We start from the raw sequence: 22,349 nt of genomic DNA, 5'->3' as shown, positions 1-22,349 counted from the left end.
TATATTAGTCATCTAACGGTCAAGTGTGCAACTAAAATGAAAGAATATCATATATGACCGTATTTGGCCATTAAATAGTGAATATATACTGAATAAATACGTACTATAATGAGTCCCCTAATGATCCTCTTACTGACTATAATTAAATTAGTTGTCTAATATATGCACAGATGACGACAATAGACAAAACTTATCCAACAGAGTTTCTTTTTTCATACGGATGAGCAATTTCCATATTTTGGAGTGTAAGGAAACGAAGAAATTGAGTGTATGCGCTTTGAGGAAACTTCGTCAAATATTTTCCGTTTCTCGAAGAATCTTACCAACATCGTATATTTAGGTCGGTTTAACATTTTTTTTAGAACTGTTTTTGTTATATGAAACTGTAAAGACATGATAACCGTTTGAATCTCTTCCAAGGAAGGCTTGAAAATTCCACGAAACTTCTGTCTTTTGGGTACGACAGATATGTACATGCAGATTGTTGCTGCCGTTACCCTCTCGAGGAGAGCGCTCTCCCCTCACCGCTTCCATGCAGCATACTGAAAGAAATTGGAGCTAACTATAACCAATGACAGGGTGCTGTGTGTGAAATGAAACACACAAAAGAGGACAATTTATCACAATATTATATGTGTTGGCAAGTGTGGGTTTTGATGTGTAAGAGGATAGAGCATGCAGTGTTCTACAAGTGTTAACGGATGATTCACAGACATAAGTAATGCATTGAAAGTGAGAGAGATAATTTTCAGAACAGCACTACCTATTCATTTAGATCCGTTCCACAGAGTAATCTCATAATCCGAGCAGTTAATTTTCAGGTCCTCATTTATAGAATTTATTCGAATTTGCTCAAATAAAAAATCGTTTAGCACTTAAAGTATTATTGTGAAAATTTCATTGTTTGTTTACAATATTGTGTTCATCCTTTCCAAAAAAAAAAAAAAAAAACAATATTGTGTTCATCTATCCATTAGATCACAATTAACTAGTTAGCTAAACGGCTTTTGATTTCAATGAGTTTTTGCAAGTTGATTCATCTCAGCAAAATATACCCAGCAAACCAAAGTTCCCATTTTGCCCCTAAACAAAGACTGCTACAAATTTAAAATACCAAATTGAACTGCTCTACTTTGCCACAATCATCTACCTTAATACAACATACCCCATTCTCGCCTTCATTTTTCAATCCTAAAACCTAAATTCTAATAGACAGGGGAGGCCGAGGGCAACGATTTGCATGGGAAGGCTGGGAGCGGGTCCTAAATCCGTGGTTGTGGCGGAGTACAAGCGGGAATGGTTGTGTGTATGATTGAATTTTTATTTTTTTTTTCATTTTGTATGGGCAAAATGGTAATTAAGTTCGAATTTTGCTTGGTACGAAGAGCGTTTATGCTGGATGGAAATAGAAGTATGTACCCAAAAATTTGCCAAATATCTTGTTTTTTTTTTTTTTTTTTTTGGAGTGTTTTATACACATTATTTTTCATTTTCTTCACGCTCTTCTCAAATTTTTTTTGGTACATCGATATTTTTACACTAATAGAAGAGGAAGTTCGGCTAAGCCACATAATGGGTAGCCTAATTTGGTATCAAATTTGCCATCCACGAGATTCGAACCTAAGACCTTTTACTTCTAAGTGAAAAGTAATATCACCAGATCGTAGTACTAAGTGACTGTTCTTCTCAAATTTAACCCTTAATTCTCCTTTGATTTGTTTAATTTAATGACTAAAAAAAGAAGATGCACAGCATGTTCAGAAATATACAATTTCCCATTTGTTTTCATCTATAACCTCTTTTGTTAGAAAATTAAATATTATTTGTCTGTATGTTGCCTTATTTGGATTAATATGAATGTATTTATGTTTTTTTGGTCCAAAATGAATAATTATATAAATGCATGTCTAACTGTGTGCTTTAAGGGGTATCACATATTTATTTTGTTGTCAACCTTACACCGCTTGTAACTCCTGAGAGAGTCCAGTCTTTTTAAAGTACGTGGAGACTCATGCATGAATATAAACAAACTCAGAAAATTCCAGGAAGTTGCCTTATCCTATATTTATATATGTAGAAACCATTGTTTCTTAACAAACAGAGAAAGAAAGAGAGATACTACTTCATTTGCTGTTCATCAACCCTCCAAATACTCCATTCATTCGCGGTGAAGAAAGTGGAAGGGTTTAGGGTTTTGTTTTGATCGATATATCTATCATGGAAGAATCCCAGGAGGCTTTGAACAACATAGAGAATGGGATTAGTGATTATAACAAGGGTTCAGGAAATAATAGAGAGCAGTGGATCAATGGATCAAGAACACCACAAAATTTGTCAGCTTCGATTGTACGAAAAAAATCCGACCCGATTCTTGTTTCGAATGTTCGATTCCAAATGCTTAGAAATATTCTCAACAATTTGCATGAGGTTGTTCTTGGCACCAAACTTGCAGTGCTCTTCCCAGCCATCCCCCTTGCAATTCTGGCTGATTTTTATCACTTCGGGAGAGTAAGTGCATATTCTCATTTAATTAATTAATTTGGAACAATTAATCAGAAGTATGAGATTTTTCCTTCTTTTGTAAATTAATTAGTTTCTGATGTTCATTTGTATTTGTTCTAATTGTGCAATGCAGCCTTGGATTTTTGCTTTGAGTTTGATGGGACTCACCCCACTTGCTGAACGTGTCAGCTTCCTTACTGAGTAAGCAGTTTTGCTAATTAGAAAGTAGTATTTTATAGAAGAAAACTGTTATTAGTATTCTAAAAAGTCATTTTACTTTCGTATATTTTTTTCATTAAGAAAGAGCGTGATGAATTTTTCAGAGAGCAAAGTGCAAATAGCAGTTCTCTAAATTATGACATACAGATATATATGTACACAATTTCTAACATTGTTTTTTTTTTCCTTCCAATTTTGTCTACTCAAATTAAATAATCCAGGCAAATTGCTTACTTCACTGGTCCAACAGGTACATAGATCTCACTTCTAATTAGAATATCCAATTATTATTACTAAACAATATTTAATCAATGTGGACTAATGCTATATATTGTTGGGGTTAATTAATTTTGATTTAATTTGCAGTGGGAGGACTTCTTAATGCAACATGTGGAAACGCAACAGAGATGATCATAGCATTATTTGCTCTTCGCCAAAACAAAATAGATGTTGTGAAATACTCCCTTTTGGGTTCCATTCTTTCAAACCTCCTCCTTGTTCTTGGGACCTCTCTTCTCTGTGGAGGCTTGGCCAACCTGAAAAAAGAACAAAAATATGATAGAGTAAGAAATATTATTAATTGATAAAAACTTTAATTATCAACAAATTAACCCTTTCAATTCAACAATTTAGAAAACCAATTAATGGGAGAATTTTTGTTAATTTCATTTTCCTTTTTGGATTTAACAGAAGCAGGCTGATGTGAATTCACTACTTTTATTGCTGGGTTTACTATGCCACATGCTGCCACTGATGTTCAGATATGCCTCGGGGGTGGACAATCCCTTTGCCATCGACACTCTTCAGTTGTCAAGAACAAGCAGCATTTTTATGCTCATGGCATATGTCGCCTATATCTTCTTCCAGTTAAAAACCCACCGGCAATTGTTTGAGTCACAAGAGGTGATTAATAATATGCACTAACTGTCAATAATTAACATATATGCGAGCTTATCTGGAAGTACTTTTAGAATGATTATAAAAGGTTTCAAATAACCAAAAGTGTTTCCAGAAAACACTTGTGTTTTTATTAAAATTTTCAAAGTGTTTTTGATAAAGCGCTTTTGTTAGAACATGAAAAAACTCTATAACTTGTTCCAATGCGATATATAAGCAGGAAGATGAAGATGAAGACGGAGAAATAGCAGTGATAGGGTTTTGGAGTGCATTCAGTTGGCTGGTTGGTATGACAATTATCATAGCTCTCTTGTCTGAGTATGTTGTGGGTACGATCGAGGTATATATATTTAGATATGCATGATCATTATTCTAAGAACCCTAAACTTGATCAGATTTTCATAATTTTGGTTAAAATTCCATAATCATGAATTTTGAAGCATTAGTTCCTCAGTAAATCCCTAATTATATGCATTTTTATTCAATTAGGCTGCATCAAATTCTTGGGGAATTTCTGTGAGCTTCATCAGCATTATTTTGCTACCAATTGTTGGGAATGCTGCTGAACATGCTGGTTCCATAATTTTTGCTCTCAAGAATAAGTTGGTAAGTTACACCTAAAAATTAAAACGAAAAGTTCATTAAAAGATCACTCGATAATATTCTTTTAGATATTACATTGTTCTGAAATTAATCTGAATATCAATTTCTGATTTTTATGCAGGATATTTCTTTGGGAGTTGCTTTAGGTTCTGCATCCCAAATTTCTATGTTTGTGGTAAGATTATCACAAATCTAAGCTAAAAAAAAACTTAAAACTGACCCACAAGCAATGTTGTTGTAAGTGCTTTTAGTCTTTATAAAGGCACAAACAAGCCCTAAGATCCTATCGAGTGGATTTTGTTCATTCTTTTGTAATATTGGCTAGTGACTATGGGCTAGTTTGGAAGTGCTTTTAAAATGGCTGAAAGAGTTTTTGATGAAAATATTTTTGAAATCAAATTATTAAAAATGTAAATAAATTCTGAAAATTTTTCTCTAAAAGCACTCTTTAATCATTTTAAAATTACTTCCTAACTACTCCTAATTTAAGTAAACCTATATACAAAATCGAAAGAATATTTCTTCAAACTTCTCCTAAGAAACCAAATTTTCCTGTCATTTTCAGATCCCTTTAAGTGTGATTGTTGCATGGATAATGGGCGTCCAAATGGACCTTGATTTCAGTCTCCTTGAAACTGGTTCTCTTGCTTTCACCATAATCATCACAGCCTTCACATTGCAGGTTTCCTCCTAAATCTACCCTCTATATATTTCTCACTTTTCTGTGGGGATTTTGTAAATTAGTAGTAACGAAAATACATTCTCCTGTTCTTTTACTTTAATTTTTGCTAAAAAATTTAAACTATTCTCTTATTTTCCAGGATGGAACTTCACATTATATGAAAGGAGTCATTCTTTTCCTATGCTACATTGTTATTGCCGCATGCTTTTTCGTTGACAAAATTCCCTCGAGTAAGTGGCTATATCGTTGTAATATACTTTAGACATAAAAAAAGGTAGGGTAGTGTTATCCACATACTTATTTTTATGTCTCACACCATCGGATCAAATGAATTGAAGAAGATCAATGACAAAAAATTAGGAAGAGTGTGAGTGGTAAAATTTGGCATGCGAATAGTTTTATCCAACAAGTATATGACTTTTGCACCATCGTTTACACCTCATGCTTTTCTAGTCTTTGGATTGAATCATCAAAAGAGAATCAAGGGACGTGAAAAAACTTTGAATCTTAACTAAAGACCATCAACTAACTTTATTTCATTGCACTAATAAGTATATTATGAATTTTCGTGACAGATGAGACAATTGTGGACAATTTGGGAACACTGCATGAACCATCCTCTGGAATCTTGTTTGCTTGAAGTATCGTGGGATCCCAAATCAAGAGATTTAGATTCATTTGTCACCCTATTGGTTCATTGGAAAAAAAATTTCACAGTGTGGACTCTGCACTTGGACATGAAGGGGAAGTTTCCCTCTGAAGATGTTTGTATATAACTTCTGCTCTCATGTCTATTTCATAAGGTTTTAATTTGCTTCATTTTGGTTAAACTAGCGGGAAATTGCATGAATTTGATTTAAGCAGAGGACAAAAATTTCAGTGTGGACTCTGCACATGAAGGGGCAGTTTCCATCTTTTTCTAATTACAATAATATCATGGAAATAAAAAGATTCTTCATTTTAGAGTTCAACATTTTATAAATATTATGAAATGTCTTAAGTTTGACAAACGTGAATCATTTCTGCATATCTTTATTTATTTTTGGGAGTAGAGTTATCTCCCATCCAAATCCTCTCCCCTCTTCTTCCCTTGAGAATTTTTTTAGGGTGACGAGAACATAGCTCGGTACATCACGTGTCATGATACAATTGGTTGAACTTTTTTTTTAATGTTTCTAACCAATTCTATTATTACATTTGGTATACCAAACCGTGTTCCCGATACACTGAAACATCTCTTCCTCCCACTCTCTCTCTCACTCACTTTTATCTTTGTCTATCTCTCTATAAAGAAGTCCATATAAGATGTTGGTATAACTTAATCGTGACTTTTCAAATATAAATAAAGGAGAATTCAAAGAGGAGACAATCTTATTCTTTATTTTTTTGTTTCTAATTTTTCTAGATTTATTCAATATAAAAATCATAGATAAATAAAATTGTGGAGAAGGAAAAAATGAAAAACAAATGGTCATTAATTGTGTATTTTTATTTTATCTATGGCACCGTTACCATAGCAAAATGTATGGCACCATTACCATAGCAAAATATATGATAAAATAATTCAAAGTAGTGCATGCATGTCCTACCAATTTTGTGTTCTAACTTTGCTACCACTTCAAGAAAGTTGTGGAGATTGCTTCCCAACGAAGGGCTTTGGTCTCCAAAGTGATGGTAATTTTATAAGGAAACTGTTTGAAAATGTTTTGAAAATTTTGAGTTTTAATGATAATGATAAAATAAAGGGTAAAGTGAATAGTATCAAGATTGACTTTTTAGTGTAAATATGTGGTTTTTTGTTAAAATGAACAATACCGGAAACTTTTCGTTAAAGTTTCCAATTTTACATGCTTTATTCTTGTGTCTCCAAGCTACCTTCACAACACCAACTAAATATAACACATGCTAGAAAAATGCTAAGGAGATTCTCTTAAAGTGAGATTCTCTATAGACTCTTTGTCACCTCATTTTTTTGGCACAATATTATTTTATAATGTTTGCACGAAAATTAACGTTAAATTATAAGGTGACAGAGAATTCTACTTTTCAGAGAGTCACCTTAATATTTCTCTGCATGCTATATTGAGTTACCCTTTGTATATGTAATACAGTTTAGTTATCACTTGCAAAGTTTTGTCCTTAACTTTGGTCTTAGCCTTGTTAAGTTGTTTGCATACAACGATGAATTTACGAATTTTTCCTTCTGAGCATAAGATGAAACTCAGGCCTCACAATGGCTAATTGCTCTTACGTAGTGGCCATACTAAAACAGAATATCGACAAAACATTAGACAATTTCATGTGTAACAATAAGGAAAGTTGTGGGCAATTGTGTACACAGAGACCTATGTCATGTGGATCCCTCAATATTGTTATATTTCGAGAATAGTATAGAAACATCTTTGTAAAGAGGAAGATTGAAAGTTCGAATCCTTTTTTCTCAAATAAAAGTCGAACTCTTATTGTGAATATGGGATAAGTGATGTCTACCATTAAATTTAGGAAACTTTAATAAAAAAACTCTTGGTACTATTTATTTTGACGAAAAATCACATTTTTATATTAAGAAGTCAACATTGATACTATTTACTTTACCCTTTATTTTGTCCTTATCGTTAAAATTCAGAATTTTCAAACTATTTTCATTACTTTTCCCTTAAATTTATCAGCCACAAATATATGGACAACTTAAATAACACAAAACCACTCAATATTGTATTTTAAACCATAATGTAACCATAAAGCCCGCAATACAACGGCAATGGTCACATTCTGCCGGCATACTTGCCATCTAATAGGCTTTGACGCCGCAAAGAATTGTGCCAGCAATCCTCAAAAGAAGGGGACACTATTTCTAGCAATTTTTTATGGAAATTTTAACAAAAAAACTCTGGGTACTATTCATTTTAACGAAAAATTATATTTTTATACTAAAAAGTTAATTCTGATACTATTCACTTTACTCTTTATTTTGTTATTATAGTTAAAACTCAAAGTTTTCAAGTCATTTTCATTAGTTTTCCAATTTTTCAATTCATCTTCAACACATTACGTAACATTATTATTTTACTCAAATTAATATAACACATGAATTTATTTGTTATTAATATACTCTTCCGAAACTTATAAACAGTGTCGTCCACCCTTATTATAATACGTGAAAAAGTATCACGTTGTTTATGTTTCCGATACCATAAAAGTTTCCCAAACTAGTTGTTGATTTGAAGTGAGCATGTATTGTATTTGTCTAAACTAGGAAAGGGTATTCCATGTATTGTGTGGATCACGGCTTTATAGGATTAGAATCAGAATTTGACTTTTATATTTGTATTTGTACATAAAGGCCATATTATTCCTCCATATATTCTTCCATATATCAATCCAGGAACTACCTTGCTCTTTCTTAATTGTGTTAATGGCAGCTGAAGAAACTGAAAACCCAGAGGATGGCAATGGCATTGAACATGTAGCAGCCATTTTCGGGGTCACCGGGCTAGTTGGGAAGGTGCTGGCCAGAGAGCTGGTCACAAAACCCAAATGGAAGGTTTACGGCATAGCTCGTAATCCGGAGATCATGCCGCCTATTGATCAACGTTCTTCAAACTTCTATTTCATCCAATGTGATCTGCTAAACCGTTCGGAAACCGAAGAACGGCTCTCACTGTTGCAAGATGTTACTCATGTGTTTTGGCTCACCTGGGCAAGCCAATACCAGTTGGATAGCGTTGAGTGTTGTGAGCAGAATAAGGCCATGATGTCGAATGCATTGGATGCCATTGTTCCGAAAGCCAAGGCATTGAAGCATGTTTCTCTCCAGACAGGGATGAAGCATTACGTGTCGTTGCAAGGGCCTTTCGATGATGAAGCAGAAGCTCGGTACTACGATGAAGATTGCCCGAGAGTGGATAAAGGGTGCAACTTTTACTATGTCCTAGAAGACTTGCTAAAGGAGAGGCTGGTTGGTAAGGTAGCTTGGTCGGTACACAGGCCTGGTTTGTTAATTGGTAGTTCTCGTAGGACTGTGTACAATTTTATGGGGAGTTTATGTGTTTACGGAACCATTTGTAAGCATTTGAATCTGCCTTTTGTGTTTGGAGGGACAAAAAGGTGTTGGGAAAAGACTTGTATCGATGGCTCGGATGCAAGGCTAGTAGCTCAACAGCACATTTGGGCAGCAACCGATGTTGATTTATACTCGCATTCCACTGATGGTCAGTCATACAATGCAATCAATGGGCCAAGTTTTACATGGAAGGAGATCTGGACGGCTCTTGGAGAGAAATTCGGAGTAGTAGTACACGAAAGTGCATTTTCGGATGATTTCTGGTATTCGAAATCCATGTCTGACAAGAAAGAGGTTTGGAAAGAAATTGTAGCAGAGAAAGGACTGATTCAAACTGAGATGGAAAATTTGGCCAATTGGGAATTCTTGGACCTCTTGTTTCGTTGTCCGTTTAAGCTACTGGGAACCCGAAACAAAGTTGATCGACTAGGTTTTGCTGTGAGGTATAAGACACTGGATTCAATCTTGTACTGGATAGATTGTATGAGAGATGAAAAGTTAATACCTTAAAGCATATGAACTTTTCACTTTTGGTTAAATTTGTTCCAGTAATTTGTGGAGAATGTGGAGCTCCACAAACTCCTCCTGTACATGTTTTTGTTGACTACATTATTTCTTGTTCCTTAATTTATGATCATACAGGGTGTTTTTGTCTCCTCCTATTTTTACTCATCTTGTCCCCAGCCTCACTTTAACAGCAAAGGGAGGGGGCAGCCTGCACTGCCTTTTTAAAATTTTTTTATTATCCAACTGATGGCGAGGGAGCGGAAATTGAACCTATGGTCTCGAGGGTAAATGTGTTAACCGCTTGAACTACAAGCTCTACGTACATACTTCCTAAGTTTCATATTCAACACACGTCCTATTCGTGTGCTGGATTTCACATGGTTAGCATCTGCTTCTATAAATTTGGTTTTAATGTTATCTTTTTCATATTGTCAACTAGGTAATTCGTGCAATCTGTATATACATTATCGACTATCGACTATCGACACAAGAAAGAAATTGTGTTACCTTATGATGCCTTTGCTTGGTGGCAGCTTGACGCTATTTTCCTCTCACTTCTGCTTGACTACCTTCCTGTTCCGAATCTCTGTAAAGAAAATCCCACAACATCCTAGGTCAGTCCTTTAACGTCCTCCGTCTGATGATATCTCTGTGAAACAAGGTTACAACTCAACTGTAGACACAATAATCTCAAGCAATCACTTGTTAAAGGATAGTATATCAGTATTCCAAAATTTGAAAAAGGAAAACGAAGGCGCCATGAAAACATTGCATTGTCTATTCTTATTAATATTCTCAAATCGAACAGTTAATCGACAATAGAATGTATAGGTAGACAGCAGTCTATGTACTTCTCCCTGCTTATAGAGTTCAACTGTTAAATTGGGACTGCTAATTCATATATAAATTTCTCCATAGTGAGAAGGGAAAATTTATGATTTTGTTGACCAGTAGATGGCGTTGTAAGCGAAGGCTCTGCCACTTGAGCTTTGATTTCTCCGACAACTTTGATGTGGAACTTAGTCTCTTACTCATGACATGGATGATGGATCGTTTTTCAAGATTCTGAAACGCGGGAAGATCATGAAGTTGGAAGAACTGAACCCTCGACTCATCTTTTCTGAAAGTTGAGTAACTTCACTGAGAGTGCAAAGACGCTGAAGAAAAGGAGGCAAAAGCAAACAAGCACGGCGACTGAAACCCCAATCATCCCAGGGCCATAACCAAGATTGACCTCCAAGTACTCTTTCACGGTGCCCTGAAACGTAGGTCCTTTCATCGTGGTCTCCACATCACCAAGTTGCGAGGTGATAATACCTCGAAGGGTCCATGCCACTGGACAGATGTAGTAAAACCACATCCACCATCCCGGGATATGCTGAAATGAAATTTGTACAAAAACCAAAGGTTAGTTAATGAGTGAAAAATGATTGGTTTTTTGAAACAAAGGTCGAGACATTGAATAATGAACTAGACATGCCGCGATTTTAAGCATATTACTCACCGGCTTTGGGACAAGAAAACCCGAGAGGAGATTCCACAAAGAGTAGAAAGCAGAGGAGACGACAGCCGCAAGATGTTGAGAAGGTGTGAGACCAACAGCCGCCATACCATAGAAGGTAAAGTAGGTGAATGTGAGGAACATGAACACAATATAGAGCAAAAACTTTCCTACAACACATAACCAAACAGAATTTGAATTTTCAGTTACAGTGTGCACTTGTGAATTTAGAAAATAATACTGTAGTCAAACAAATGATAATATCACAGTTAATGAAAAGACCAATTCCAAATAACAAGTGTTTTCGAAGGAAAATTAGGGATCTTACTAAGCGTCCTTTCAAAATGAACCATGAAGTATGTGATTACACCGTATACTATTGTCTGCACAGCAATGTATGGGATCTCGACAAGGCCCTGCAGTCGAGAAGGCAAATAAGATAATTACCGCCTGTTCTTTCCTAGATTAAAATTTTCAAACATTTTCGTTATAGTATGGCAACTTACCTGTGCTGCTGCATAAGATAATGGAGAATACATCCCGGCTGCTTTCTCTCGATAGAATACTGCCCTCTCAATTGAAACAATTGGTTGCACTGAAGAAGCGTTATTGACCCCAAGAAACAAGCAAGCAGCATAAAGAGCTCCCATAACCGTCATTAGCGCTTGAGGTGAGTCCCTATGGAACATATTGGTGGAATGATTCATAACTTCGTTAAGAATTGCAATAAGGGGTAAAATACTTTTGCCATCATGTTCTAGTGTGAGGATGCATATACCACATGTCATAGGTGAGATGCAAAGTTAAAACCCTAGCAATTCTTAAGTCTTTGTCTTCATATCACGGAAACTGTAATATGTTCTCACTCAATTCCAACACTCGTATATTCATAGAAAGATTCAAGATTTAAATACTTCCCAAGGGTGGTTACCAATGCCAAAGCATTTGGCTGCCCAAGTAGTTGATGTTGCTCTTTAAGATCTAAGATATAGCCCTAAATTCATCTGTAATTAGTTATTCCATCGAGTCTGCTTTGAGAATGTACGTAGAGAATTGAAACTATGAGATATAGCCAGACAATTCAGCATGCCAGTGAATAGTGCGCAATTAGAGCAATGTGAGCTCGAAATGCAACCAAATTTCAAAACTTACTACAATAGAGATGAGGTGTACCTTTTTGTACCAACATTCCAAAATGCAGAACCAAATACCAGTGCACTGATCGTTGTAAAAATCAACCTCATGGCATTATAATGTGGACTTCTCCAATATACAAGATTTTGTTTCCATAAGCAGATCAAAAACTGCGACATTGTAGTTTGAGAATATGTCGATGCAAACTTCAGTGGTTCTGAACCAGCTGGAGGAATACTAAATTGTTTGATGGACTCTTCTACCTCCCTGAAGCAAGATGTAAAGAAATTTGTTAAATAATATTATGACAAAATAATTGTAAGGATTAGTTCCCATTGACAACAAAGAATAAGGAAGTAGATAGAATCAGCACAAGTCTCAGTCGCATTACAAACGTAACATGAAATTGAATACCTGTATTGGTCTGAAATTCTGTAAACGTTTGCAAAGTCTTTACCAATTCTCTCTTCACAAGCAGGTGTAGTAACCTCAAGCATCCAGGTTGCTGGATTGTACCCTCTGGGAATTGGAGTGATTCCATTGATTCCCTGCAGAAGAAAATGAACCAGTATATTATTTTGCTTGACACGATAATGAGTGGACTGATTAGATTAAGGATTAAGTATACAAACAGGTTATTAAAATGTTACCTGAAAATAATTTATCATTGTCTGCGAGTGCAAACCAAGCTTTCCTCCATATATAACTTGCCCCCCTCGTTTCATAAGAAGAAGCTGCGTATCAAATCAAATTCACAATTAGAAGAAGACAGTGCATGACCCTTGGTTCTTATACGAAAGCTTTCTGTCGGGTGTTAGTCAATGATCTAACCAACCTCATCGAATGCCTCAAATATATCAATACTTGGTTGATGTATAGTACAGACAACCGTTCTTCCTGTATCAACAGTATTACGAACAGTCCGCATCACAATGGCTGCTGCCCTTGCATCGAGTCCTGATGTAGGTTCATCCATAAAGATAATTGAAGGATTTGCAACAAGCTCCACAGCGATTGTCAGGCGTTTTCTTTGCTCTGTTGATAAGCCTGAACTGCCAGGCATGCCGACCAAAGCATGCCTTAGAGGATCAAGCTCTACTAATCTCATTACTTCTTCAACAAATTCCTGAAATGAAAGTAGTACAGTTGCGTCAAAAACAAACTGGAAAGATTAGGAAAGACAAAGTGAACATAAATATCTGAAGAAGTATGATAGCTCACAAGTCTTTTCTCTTTGCTGACTTCCTTTGGCAGGCGAAGAGAAGAAGAAAACAGCAGGGATTCCTCAACTGTAACTTGAGGAGAATGTATGTCATTTTGCTCAACATATCCCGATATTCTGGCAAAAGTACGTTGCTCTTTTGGGTAACCAGATATTCTGATATCTCCTTCAATGTATCCTCCAGTTTTCCTACCAGCAAGGACATCCATCAAAGTGGTCTTACCAGCTCCACTAGACCCAACTAAAGCAGTAAGAACGCCTGGTGAAAATACTCCACTCACATTCGCCAAGAGTTGTAACTTATTTTCTGGTATTCCTTGCGACTTCATTTCCTAAAAGTTCAAACATCCCTCAGCTTGCATCAGCTAGAATATCCAAATCCACTACAAAAACGTGACGTTCTATTAACTAGTTCGCATCACATATGTTTAAAGAATAAAAGAACAAAAGAAAATCAAAAGCACCAAGGCAACAGACCTTTGGCATGTCAACAAAGTAATTAACATTATGGAAAGTCATTGTCAATGGCTGAAACGGTAAGATCATTCCCTTTTTGGGGCTGCTAGTTTCAGTCGATGTTGGCTTTGATTCAGCCACTGCATAATCAAATTTATTTTTTGAGAGATATTTTTTCTGATCACAAATATTACAACAAACCTGGTACCAATTAAATATCAAATTATAAACGATCACTTAGCAGATTTGGAGACTGACCATCTGCAGCAGGGCTCCCTTCTGTGTTGTCAACTGGAACCACTGTCTGGTTCTTCCTAAGTGCTGTCAATAACGATAACCTTCAGAGATCATTTAAAACAAATATGAACACATAAAAACACACAAACCTTTGTTTAAACTTACGATTTAGGTAAAGCAAGGCCATAGTCACAAGGCCATTGAAAAGTATGGCATAAAGCAATAAGGTACCAACTCCAATCCAATACCAATGATCACCAGTTGGTAAGCTGTGTGAGTGAAGAATATTGTACCCAATTGTGTCATCATTAACAGAAGATTTCTGCAAAGTACGAGTGTCCAGAACCAGTAAAATTAATCTATATGAAGCCGAACAAAAGAATGTACTGATCCAAAGTTAACCATAAAGCTGAAGAGCATACCTTCATCCACCTTGTAGCAGCAAATTCGTTTACGGACATAGCTCGTTGCCCATAAGATAGTGGTGATACCCAAAAGGCCCAAACCCACCATGGCTTAATGCTTGCTGAAGAAATAAACAGCCAAATTATCAAAATAAAAAACAAAATATAAAAAACCCTTGTGTGTTAAATTCTAACAATAACTAATCTCTGAATCAAACAGAAGATTTTAATACCTTTCGGAATGATGAATCCACCCAGCAAGAATATAATTAGTAGCGCAGCTGATCCAAATGTATTGGCAATGACCATATCTCGCGTAATAGAAGCCATGAACCGAAAGAGACCCAAAGCCATTTGGTGCACTGAGAACAGTAAAAGCATGAAACGAAAAAACCTGAAATATTTATGAAAAGTGATGAGTATTGGACAAACTGTAAGAATTTGAGCATCTTTGAGCGTATGAGTAAACAGAGAATACCTTCCAGCAGCAGGAGCAAAACCAACAGTGTAGTACACAACACAAGACCATACAACAGCTTCAATAATGGAGTAAGGAATACGCAAAAGCCAACTCACGACAGACCATGCCCACGCAGGATGAAAGAAATTGTCCCTTTGCTTGTAAAAGACTGGGAGCCGAGATATCATAAGAGGCAGCTCAGAAAATCCATTAAACATCATGTGCACCAGCCCAAAAAACAAGCAAGAAAGATAAAGTTCTCCATGTCCCTCATCTGTCGGGTGCAGTCTTGTTCGCAGAAACATTGTGCATGTAACAAATCCAACAAATGCAACCTTTAAGAGACATAGAGAACTCGGATAAGAATCTGCTAAAAATAGAAATTTTCAAATTTCAAATAGCACTTTATATCTTCATTTGTTAGAAGGTTATATATCAAGTCAACTCCCAATTGATAAAAACAATTTATCTAACTACAAACATATGGCTACCCTGTTGACAATGATATAGATACCCAGTAAGAGACTAATTGTAGACAGGCAATGATACACAGTTTTAAAATCAAGATTCGAAAGATGGGTACGAGAAGTGACAGAGTAAAGTGTACCTGGCACGTCCTAAATATATAAAGAAACTTATGCCTGCTGATCAACAGGATTTCTCGTGAAAAGCATGCTTTACAAAGTTCCCATCTTGAGACTGCATATTTTGATTTTGCCAACGCTGCAGGATGAGTATTAGACTTATCATATGGATCCGAAAGCTCAGACTCCAGAGTCCTTCCAAATTTGGAATTTCTGAAGGCTTCAGCAATTTGTGGAACAGAAAGGTACACGTATGGTTTCGATTTATCAGCCCAATACTGAGATTGGTCCTTTTTAGAAGTCACCTGGAAATAAAACAAGTTATACCAATGCAAGCAGCCTAAAAAGATGAAATCATCTTGTTCTTTTAAAATTATATATACCTCTTGAAGAAAATCTGCAACTCCCTTGCGTGGGGGTAGACGAAAGCCTAATGACTCGAAGAATTCCAATACTTGGGCTCTGGGACCATGATAAACCACATGCCCTTCTGATAACAGCACCAGATCATCAAAGAGATCAAATGTCTCGGGCGCAGGCTGAAGAAGAGCCATTAGTATTGTTGCATCCATTAGATGAACAAAGTTCCGAGTGCATTTTACAATTTGGAATGTAGTAGAACTATCAAGTCCGGTAGAAATTTCATCCATAAATAGGGCTTTTCTTGGGCCAACAGCCATTTCTCCTGCAAAACATTAGCTTAATTTTTACAATTGGATAAAGGGAAAGTCACAAAGGCAACCGAAATCAGTTAAGAATTCCTACATTTGTAAATAAAAGATGTTTTACGTTCTTAAAAATAAAAACAACAAATCATATTGATCTTGGATGTAATCAGTTAGAAATGCTCTAAGAGCTTAAACAAAATAAAACTTCTCCAGCCAAAAAGTTAAACATAACCATTCAGCCGTACTCCAAATGCATTAAACATCAGTCTCTTCAAAATTATGTTTACAAACATTAACATGGTTAAAGAATACAATTAAATTCATGACAGCGAGTGCGAGAGATACCTGTGGTGACCCTTTTCCTCTGTCCACCTGATACGCCTCTTACCATTTCGTTTCCAACAATTGTCTCTGAACATACATCAAGACCGAGCACTTTCAATACATAATCTGTTGAAACACTGTGCTTTTTACCGCCAACAGATGATGCCTGTGGATTGTGGATTCAAATTCATTACAAAGAACACGTACGGAAAAATAAAACAAAACCTTTAGTACTAAAACAATTGCAGAATCCAAAATTCAATTTTTTATTTTTTATTTTTTCTTCTGGTGTCAAAACCAAATTATAATAACAAACCTTCATATATGCATCAATTTCTGGATCCGGCCTTATGTTCCTTTCCCTCTCTAACCGTACCAAATCGTTCATGTATGCTACAGCATAAAACAATTGACAAAAACAGCAGAAGAATATTAACAGTACTCGATTGAGAACATGAACGCAATTGCTGAAATTAAGAATATCTACACATTGAATGTAACAAAATTGCAATTAACAGGAACACACCTGCAAAGCCTTCGCTTGCACCTTGACATCTAGCTGCAAAATCCAATGTTTCTCTTACGGTCAGTTCTCCAATATGATTATCTGTTTGGCTGATGTAAGCTGCAGTTCTTTGAACGCAAAACTCGTTGAGCTTATGGCCATTGTAGGTAATGGTACCGCTTTTCTGAAAAGAAAATCCCAAAGTGTTAAAAAGGGTGTATAACGCTGTGCATGTGAGTTAAACCGAGACATTATATTTTTTAGCACATATTTCTTATGTGAGAATCAACACGCTTCTTCGCATGTGTAGCGTGAATTGTTCCGATACTACATAGAATCCAATCGAAAATCAATTTATCGATAACAAATGAGGCCCGAAATGTTTTACATTGCAATGCAGTATGCTTAACATTCTCAATAAGGGATATCCTCTCATCAATTAATAGGGTGAAGAGAAGAATGGATCATATAAATATATTGAATGAAAGCGTAACGATCTTTTTAGTATTTTTCAAATGTTGAACAAGTGGTTGTAGTTGAATTGGTGAAGAGCGTTCGAAGAACTTCTAAAAAGGAAAGTGACCAAAACCATATACATACATAGAAGTAAACTGAAAAGGAAAGATGATTTACAAATTTACACACAAATTACAGCTTGTGATAAAAAATTTTTTTTGCTAAAAAAGGAAATATAAACAACTACTAATTACTGACCTTTAAGTTGGGGTCAAGTTTTCCTGCAAGAGCCAAAAGCAAAGTGGATTTTCCAGAACCTGGAGGACCTAAAAGCAATGTCATCCTACAAAAGGAAAACAACATATGCATTAAATAAAAAGAAAACTAATTAAAAGTTCAAAAAATTTTTAGTTTTAATGAAAAATGACAAATAAATGTGTAGTGAATAGTACCCGATAAAGGTGAAAATATAGTTTTTCGTTAAAAGTGAACAGTACTGGAAGTGTTTCGTTAAAACTCCCTTAAATAAATTACACTTGTATGCTGATATATGGTTACACAACACATGATAGTAGTGAATTTAAAAATAAATTAAATTGCATTTAAACTAAACATATTTTTTTTACTTCTAAATCAATTAAAAAAGGTACTTCTAACACGAAAACAAAAATTACCTTCCGGGTTTAACAACGCCTCTAATGTTGTTCAAAATGGTTAAAGAATGTCTCTTAGGTCGAAATATCCTCAAACCAGTTAAAATACCCTGCATTCAAATATATAGTAGCACTATAAGATATATCATTTTGCATGTGGTTTAATATCTTAGTGGATACAATGTTAGATTTCTACACATACGTTTCGGATCCGAAACTACCTCATCCTCATCTCCTAAGATATGTCATTTTGCAAGGGAAAAAATGATAATTGAGCTTTCTCAGATAATTATTTAATTACATACCTCTAAAGCATTACGAGTATAGTTGATTAGAGTAGGCAAGGCTCTTGATCCAGTCTGAACGTTTGCCACCACTTTCAGATTATCATACCGTACTTCAACCTTTGCGACCTCCAATCCCACTCTTCAATTAACACAACAAGAACAAATAAATTCAGACAAACAAATTAAAGGTAAACAACATTACTAACCATATAAAGAAATTAACCAGCATTTGATGAAGCTTCGGCTTCAAATTAGTATAAAGAAATTAAGCATGCATCCCAAATTTGGTAATTTAATTTGTATTCGCAGTTGGATTTGCTTTATGTTAAAAACAGAAATAATTGCAATATATTTGATTAAAACCAAGAGAAAAAACCCACACATATGGTATTGTGCAAACAGTTTTACAGAAATTACATACTTAATTAACGTAGCTCCTAACAACTGATAATGTTAATGAAAATTTCTTCAAAGATATGATTACAGATGAAAATTCAATGTCTCTGAACTGTCTATATTGTTCATGTTTTTATTCGTAAAAGTGTTTTTGACAATGAAACATAACGAAAATTTTAAGCATGTTCATACTCTGATGCTTCCGATATATGCGGGTCCCACCGCCACGCACATGCATGCAAGAAAAAATCACTCCTTTTTTTCTCAAGTTTTCCCTTTTGTTTTGAAAAAGAAAAAGAAAAAGAAAATCTGAAAATTAACCTAAACCCATATTTCTTTTGTGATCTTCAACCATACACCAAATCCACGAACTAGAGAGAGAAATAGGAGTTAGAGAGAGAGAGAGAGAGAGAGAGAAAATGGCCGTTCGTACTTATCGAGACGCTCTTTAACAGCGGAGAGCAAGAGATAGTTATCTTGATCGTTAGTGGCCAACGCTTTTTTGACGACGAGCTCCCGATTGAACCGATCCAGCTTCCTCACGTCGACCGTCTCCACCTTTTCGCCACCGCTTCTTTCATCGGACTCCCTCTTCCTCACCAGCGCCGTGTTCGACCGCCTCTGGGACGGCAACCTCCCGATCGCCGCCCACATCAGCTCCTCCTCGTCCTCCGCCACCGACTCGGCATTCGAAGGCCGAGCGAACGACTCGTTCCCCGCCTCTATCTCGAAGTACTCGCTCCCGTTCGACGCCGCCGCCATTGTTTCTGGCTCACCACCTCCGGTCGATCTCGACCGTCCGATCACTCACCCTCTCTCTCTCTGTTAATTTTTTTTTAGGGATCTTTTACTTCCGAGAGTTTTGATTTAACCAGAAATCCTAACAGACTTGGAGAGAAATGAGGACTGTTGGGAACTCATCGGCATGCACGAGTAATCTGAGCTGTGGGGGTATTATGGTCATTTTATATTTGGACTAAAAGCCCCGCGAATTTTCAAGACTGCGTGTTTCTGATTTTGCCCTCGGCGTTTTCGTTTCTGGAGGAGGAAACGCGATGCGATTGGAACAGCTTTCGTTCTAGAAGTTTGGGGTTCGTTTTGGGAAGGATACAAATTAAAATCGATTTTAATTTCTTTTCTGGAAATACAAATTAAAATCGATTTTAATTAGTTTGTAATTAATTAGTTGAGTGTCTACTTAGTACTACGGTCTAGTTGTAGTCTATATGCAAAGAGAAATGCTAAGGGAATATCTTTCCGAAAACTCTATGACAGCTCACAGTTTAATGTTAATTTTTGTACTAATATTATAAAATATTATGCCAAAAACATGAGATGGAAAAAAATATATGAAGAGTCCCACTTTTCAGTAAGTCTCCTTAATATTTCTCCTCTGCAAATTATGTGTAATTACTTTCTTGAAAAAGCAATATGTGGGTGTGTTTGTTGCAAGAAACATAATAGTTTCCTTGGAAATCGTTAGTAATGTTCCAAGTTTTTAATGTAATCGAAACACAAGTTCAGACACTATTTATTACCATAATGTAAGTGGAGAATGAGTATATTTTCTAGTGCTCATTCGCTTGTATCACGAAACATTGACCCATAATGTACCAACTTGTATATTAAATTCATGAAAACATCTCTGGTCGCGATGAACTTAGGATTTTCTTACTGTTTGCCTCATTAACTTTAAATTTAATTACAAGCCTCACTAATCTTTTAAAATGTACCAATCTGTCTCATAACATTATTGATTTATTATTTTCGTCAAGTCTCATCTGCTTAAGTGGTGGAGATTAACAATTCTCATCGAATTATTCATAATTGTAAACCATAATGTTAAATCAATATTTTTATTCCAACCTAAAAAATAAACATCGTCGTATTACTATGCAGCACAGTTTAAGGTACGAAAGTGTCATTCACAAGACTATTTTTGTCTCTCACACAATTTTGTTTATTTTAATCATTAATTTTCTTCAATTCATTCGATCTGACAGTCCGACAGCTTAAAACTGATAAAAATGTGTGAAACATAAGAATAATGTGAAGATAACACTACCTTTTAAAAGTATTTCCTCTTATTTAATCATGTTTCTGTATCGTATAGGATTTGTTGCCACCAATTGATCACCGTGTCTGCTTTTGTGGGTCTTCAACGTGGATGATTCAAGACGACGCGCGTTGGCAGGAAATAATCGCCATCATGTCATAACACACACACACACACACTCAACTCATACACTCTCAGATGCTCCTCTGTCACTGGGTGCGATTATATCTCTCTTTACGTGACATGCGTCCGGTTAATTTTATTTGAAGAATACAATGTTATCCGTACACTTTTATTTTATCTTCTACACTTCTTTATTAATTTTTGCTTCCGTCTCATAATTTTTTTTTTTTGAGAAAGGTAGTGTTATCCACACTTCTATTTACCTTCCAGACACCCTTGTTAATTTTTGTTCGTTGATCTTTCTTTAATTCATTCGATCCGACAACCAGAAATTGAGAAGAGTTTATAAGAGGTAAAAATGAGTGCAAATAGCACCACTCTTAAAAAAACCAATCTGCTCTATTTTCGAGTGTATAAACTTGTATATATAATTATATCTCTCTGCATATGACTGTGTCCTATAAAACACAAGATTTTTCCTATTTAATGTTTCATGCGATATTTGATACCCAAACGAGAAAGGCCCAAAGCTTAACACTATCTTATCTAAAGGTAGAGATTTAATTTGTCGTGTATATACTTATTTCGTGTGATTATATTTTTCATCACGTGCGTGACATAAACCGGTGACACACAAGAATATCTCCTCGAGCAGATTCATACCACACCATAATGTTGGGTTCATACGAAGTGACCACATCTTTGTGTTGGGTTCCTACTGCGCCATTACGTCTTTCAGTCGTCGAAATTTAACAGTTTACAGAGTTTTGCCATTCAAATACGACTTGATACCGTCAAAATGTTTCCAAAATTAGGGTATGACATGACCAGCATATGTGAGATTGATCACATTGATCCGTAGAACATGTAAAAGGTGTAAAAAAAACCTCACACGCCTCTCGTGACAATTCCATAAAAAACAATTGACGATATTAGAACAAAAAATGCATGAAGTTCATGAATCATTATATTTCTTTCACTGCAAAGGTAAGTTACGCCAGTTGGTATGTATTCAAGTTCGAATCTCCTTCCTCTTAGATTTGAGTATCGTCTTGTCAAATATCTTTCACGAAGACAAAAAGAACATTACACAATGTCATGTTGAGCATCATACACTAAAAAATATTAAAGTTTCGGGAGGCGAGCGGCAATTGCAAGAAACATTCTTGTATGGGGAAGGTCTTATGCGAACCCTAACTCATAGAGAAGCGGAGCACACAAACATGTTTCCAAAATTGAGGTAATGTGAGATTGATCACATTGATCCGTGGAACATGTGAAAGGTGTAAAAATACTCACAACCCTCTTGTGACAATTTCATAAAAAACAATTGACGATTTTAGAATTAAAAATGCGTGAAGTTGTGAATCATTATCTTTCTTTCACTGCAAAGGTGGGTTAAGCCAGTTG

The 22,349-nt window shown here is 35.7% G+C and overlaps 3 protein-coding genes across 3 annotated transcripts; 2 read left to right on the top strand and 1 right to left on the bottom strand.

Moving 5' to 3' along the window:
* The first annotated feature begins 2,110 nt into the window (after positions 1 to 2,110).
* LOC137742245 (vacuolar cation/proton exchanger 3-like) lies at positions 2,111 to 5,920 on the top strand. The gene is made up of 11 exons (XM_068482062.1): positions 2,111 to 2,508; positions 2,636 to 2,703; positions 2,943 to 2,971; positions 3,088 to 3,284; positions 3,412 to 3,624; positions 3,839 to 3,958; positions 4,108 to 4,224; positions 4,343 to 4,396; positions 4,787 to 4,903; positions 5,043 to 5,133; positions 5,479 to 5,920. The coding sequence occupies exons 1-11, from the start codon at positions 2,218 to 2,220 to the stop codon at positions 5,541 to 5,543; spliced, it is 1,362 nt and encodes a 453-aa protein (XP_068338163.1). The 5' UTR covers positions 2,111 to 2,217; the 3' UTR covers positions 5,544 to 5,920.
* Positions 5,921 to 8,318: 2,398 nt separating this feature from the next.
* LOC137741604 ((S)-8-oxocitronellyl enol synthase CYC2-like) lies at positions 8,319 to 9,476 on the top strand. Its single transcript, XM_068481301.1, has one exon. It carries the CDS (start codon positions 8,319 to 8,321, stop codon positions 9,474 to 9,476), a length of 1,158 nt encoding a protein of 385 aa, XP_068337402.1.
* Positions 9,477 to 10,441: 965 nt separating this feature from the next.
* On the bottom strand, positions 10,442 to 19,522 carry LOC137743857 (ABC transporter G family member 31). Its single transcript, XM_068483792.1, has 24 exons — positions 19,194 to 19,522; positions 18,383 to 18,503; positions 18,099 to 18,187; positions 17,683 to 17,767; positions 16,990 to 17,152; positions 16,780 to 16,856; positions 16,485 to 16,629; positions 15,855 to 16,156; positions 15,495 to 15,776; positions 14,906 to 15,222; positions 14,661 to 14,821; positions 14,446 to 14,549; positions 14,189 to 14,345; positions 14,041 to 14,107; positions 13,808 to 13,892; positions 13,330 to 13,662; positions 12,944 to 13,234; positions 12,759 to 12,842; positions 12,523 to 12,656; positions 12,148 to 12,375; positions 11,481 to 11,652; positions 11,303 to 11,390; positions 10,978 to 11,144; positions 10,442 to 10,851 (listed from the first exon to the last, which is right to left on the bottom strand). The coding sequence occupies exons 1-24, from the start codon at positions 19,520 to 19,522 to the stop codon at positions 10,585 to 10,587; spliced, it is 4,248 nt and encodes a 1,415-aa protein (XP_068339893.1). The 3' UTR covers positions 10,442 to 10,584.
* Between the last annotated feature and the right edge of the window lie 2,827 nt (positions 19,523 to 22,349).

This window comes from Pyrus communis, chromosome 8 (genome assembly GCF_963583255.1).
Source record: "Pyrus communis chromosome 8, drPyrComm1.1, whole genome shotgun sequence".
Classification (NCBI taxonomy): Eukaryota; Viridiplantae; Streptophyta; class Magnoliopsida; order Rosales; family Rosaceae; genus Pyrus; species Pyrus communis.
The sequence above is the reverse complement of the archived record's forward strand: the minus strand, read 5'-3'. Positions and strand labels throughout refer to the sequence as shown.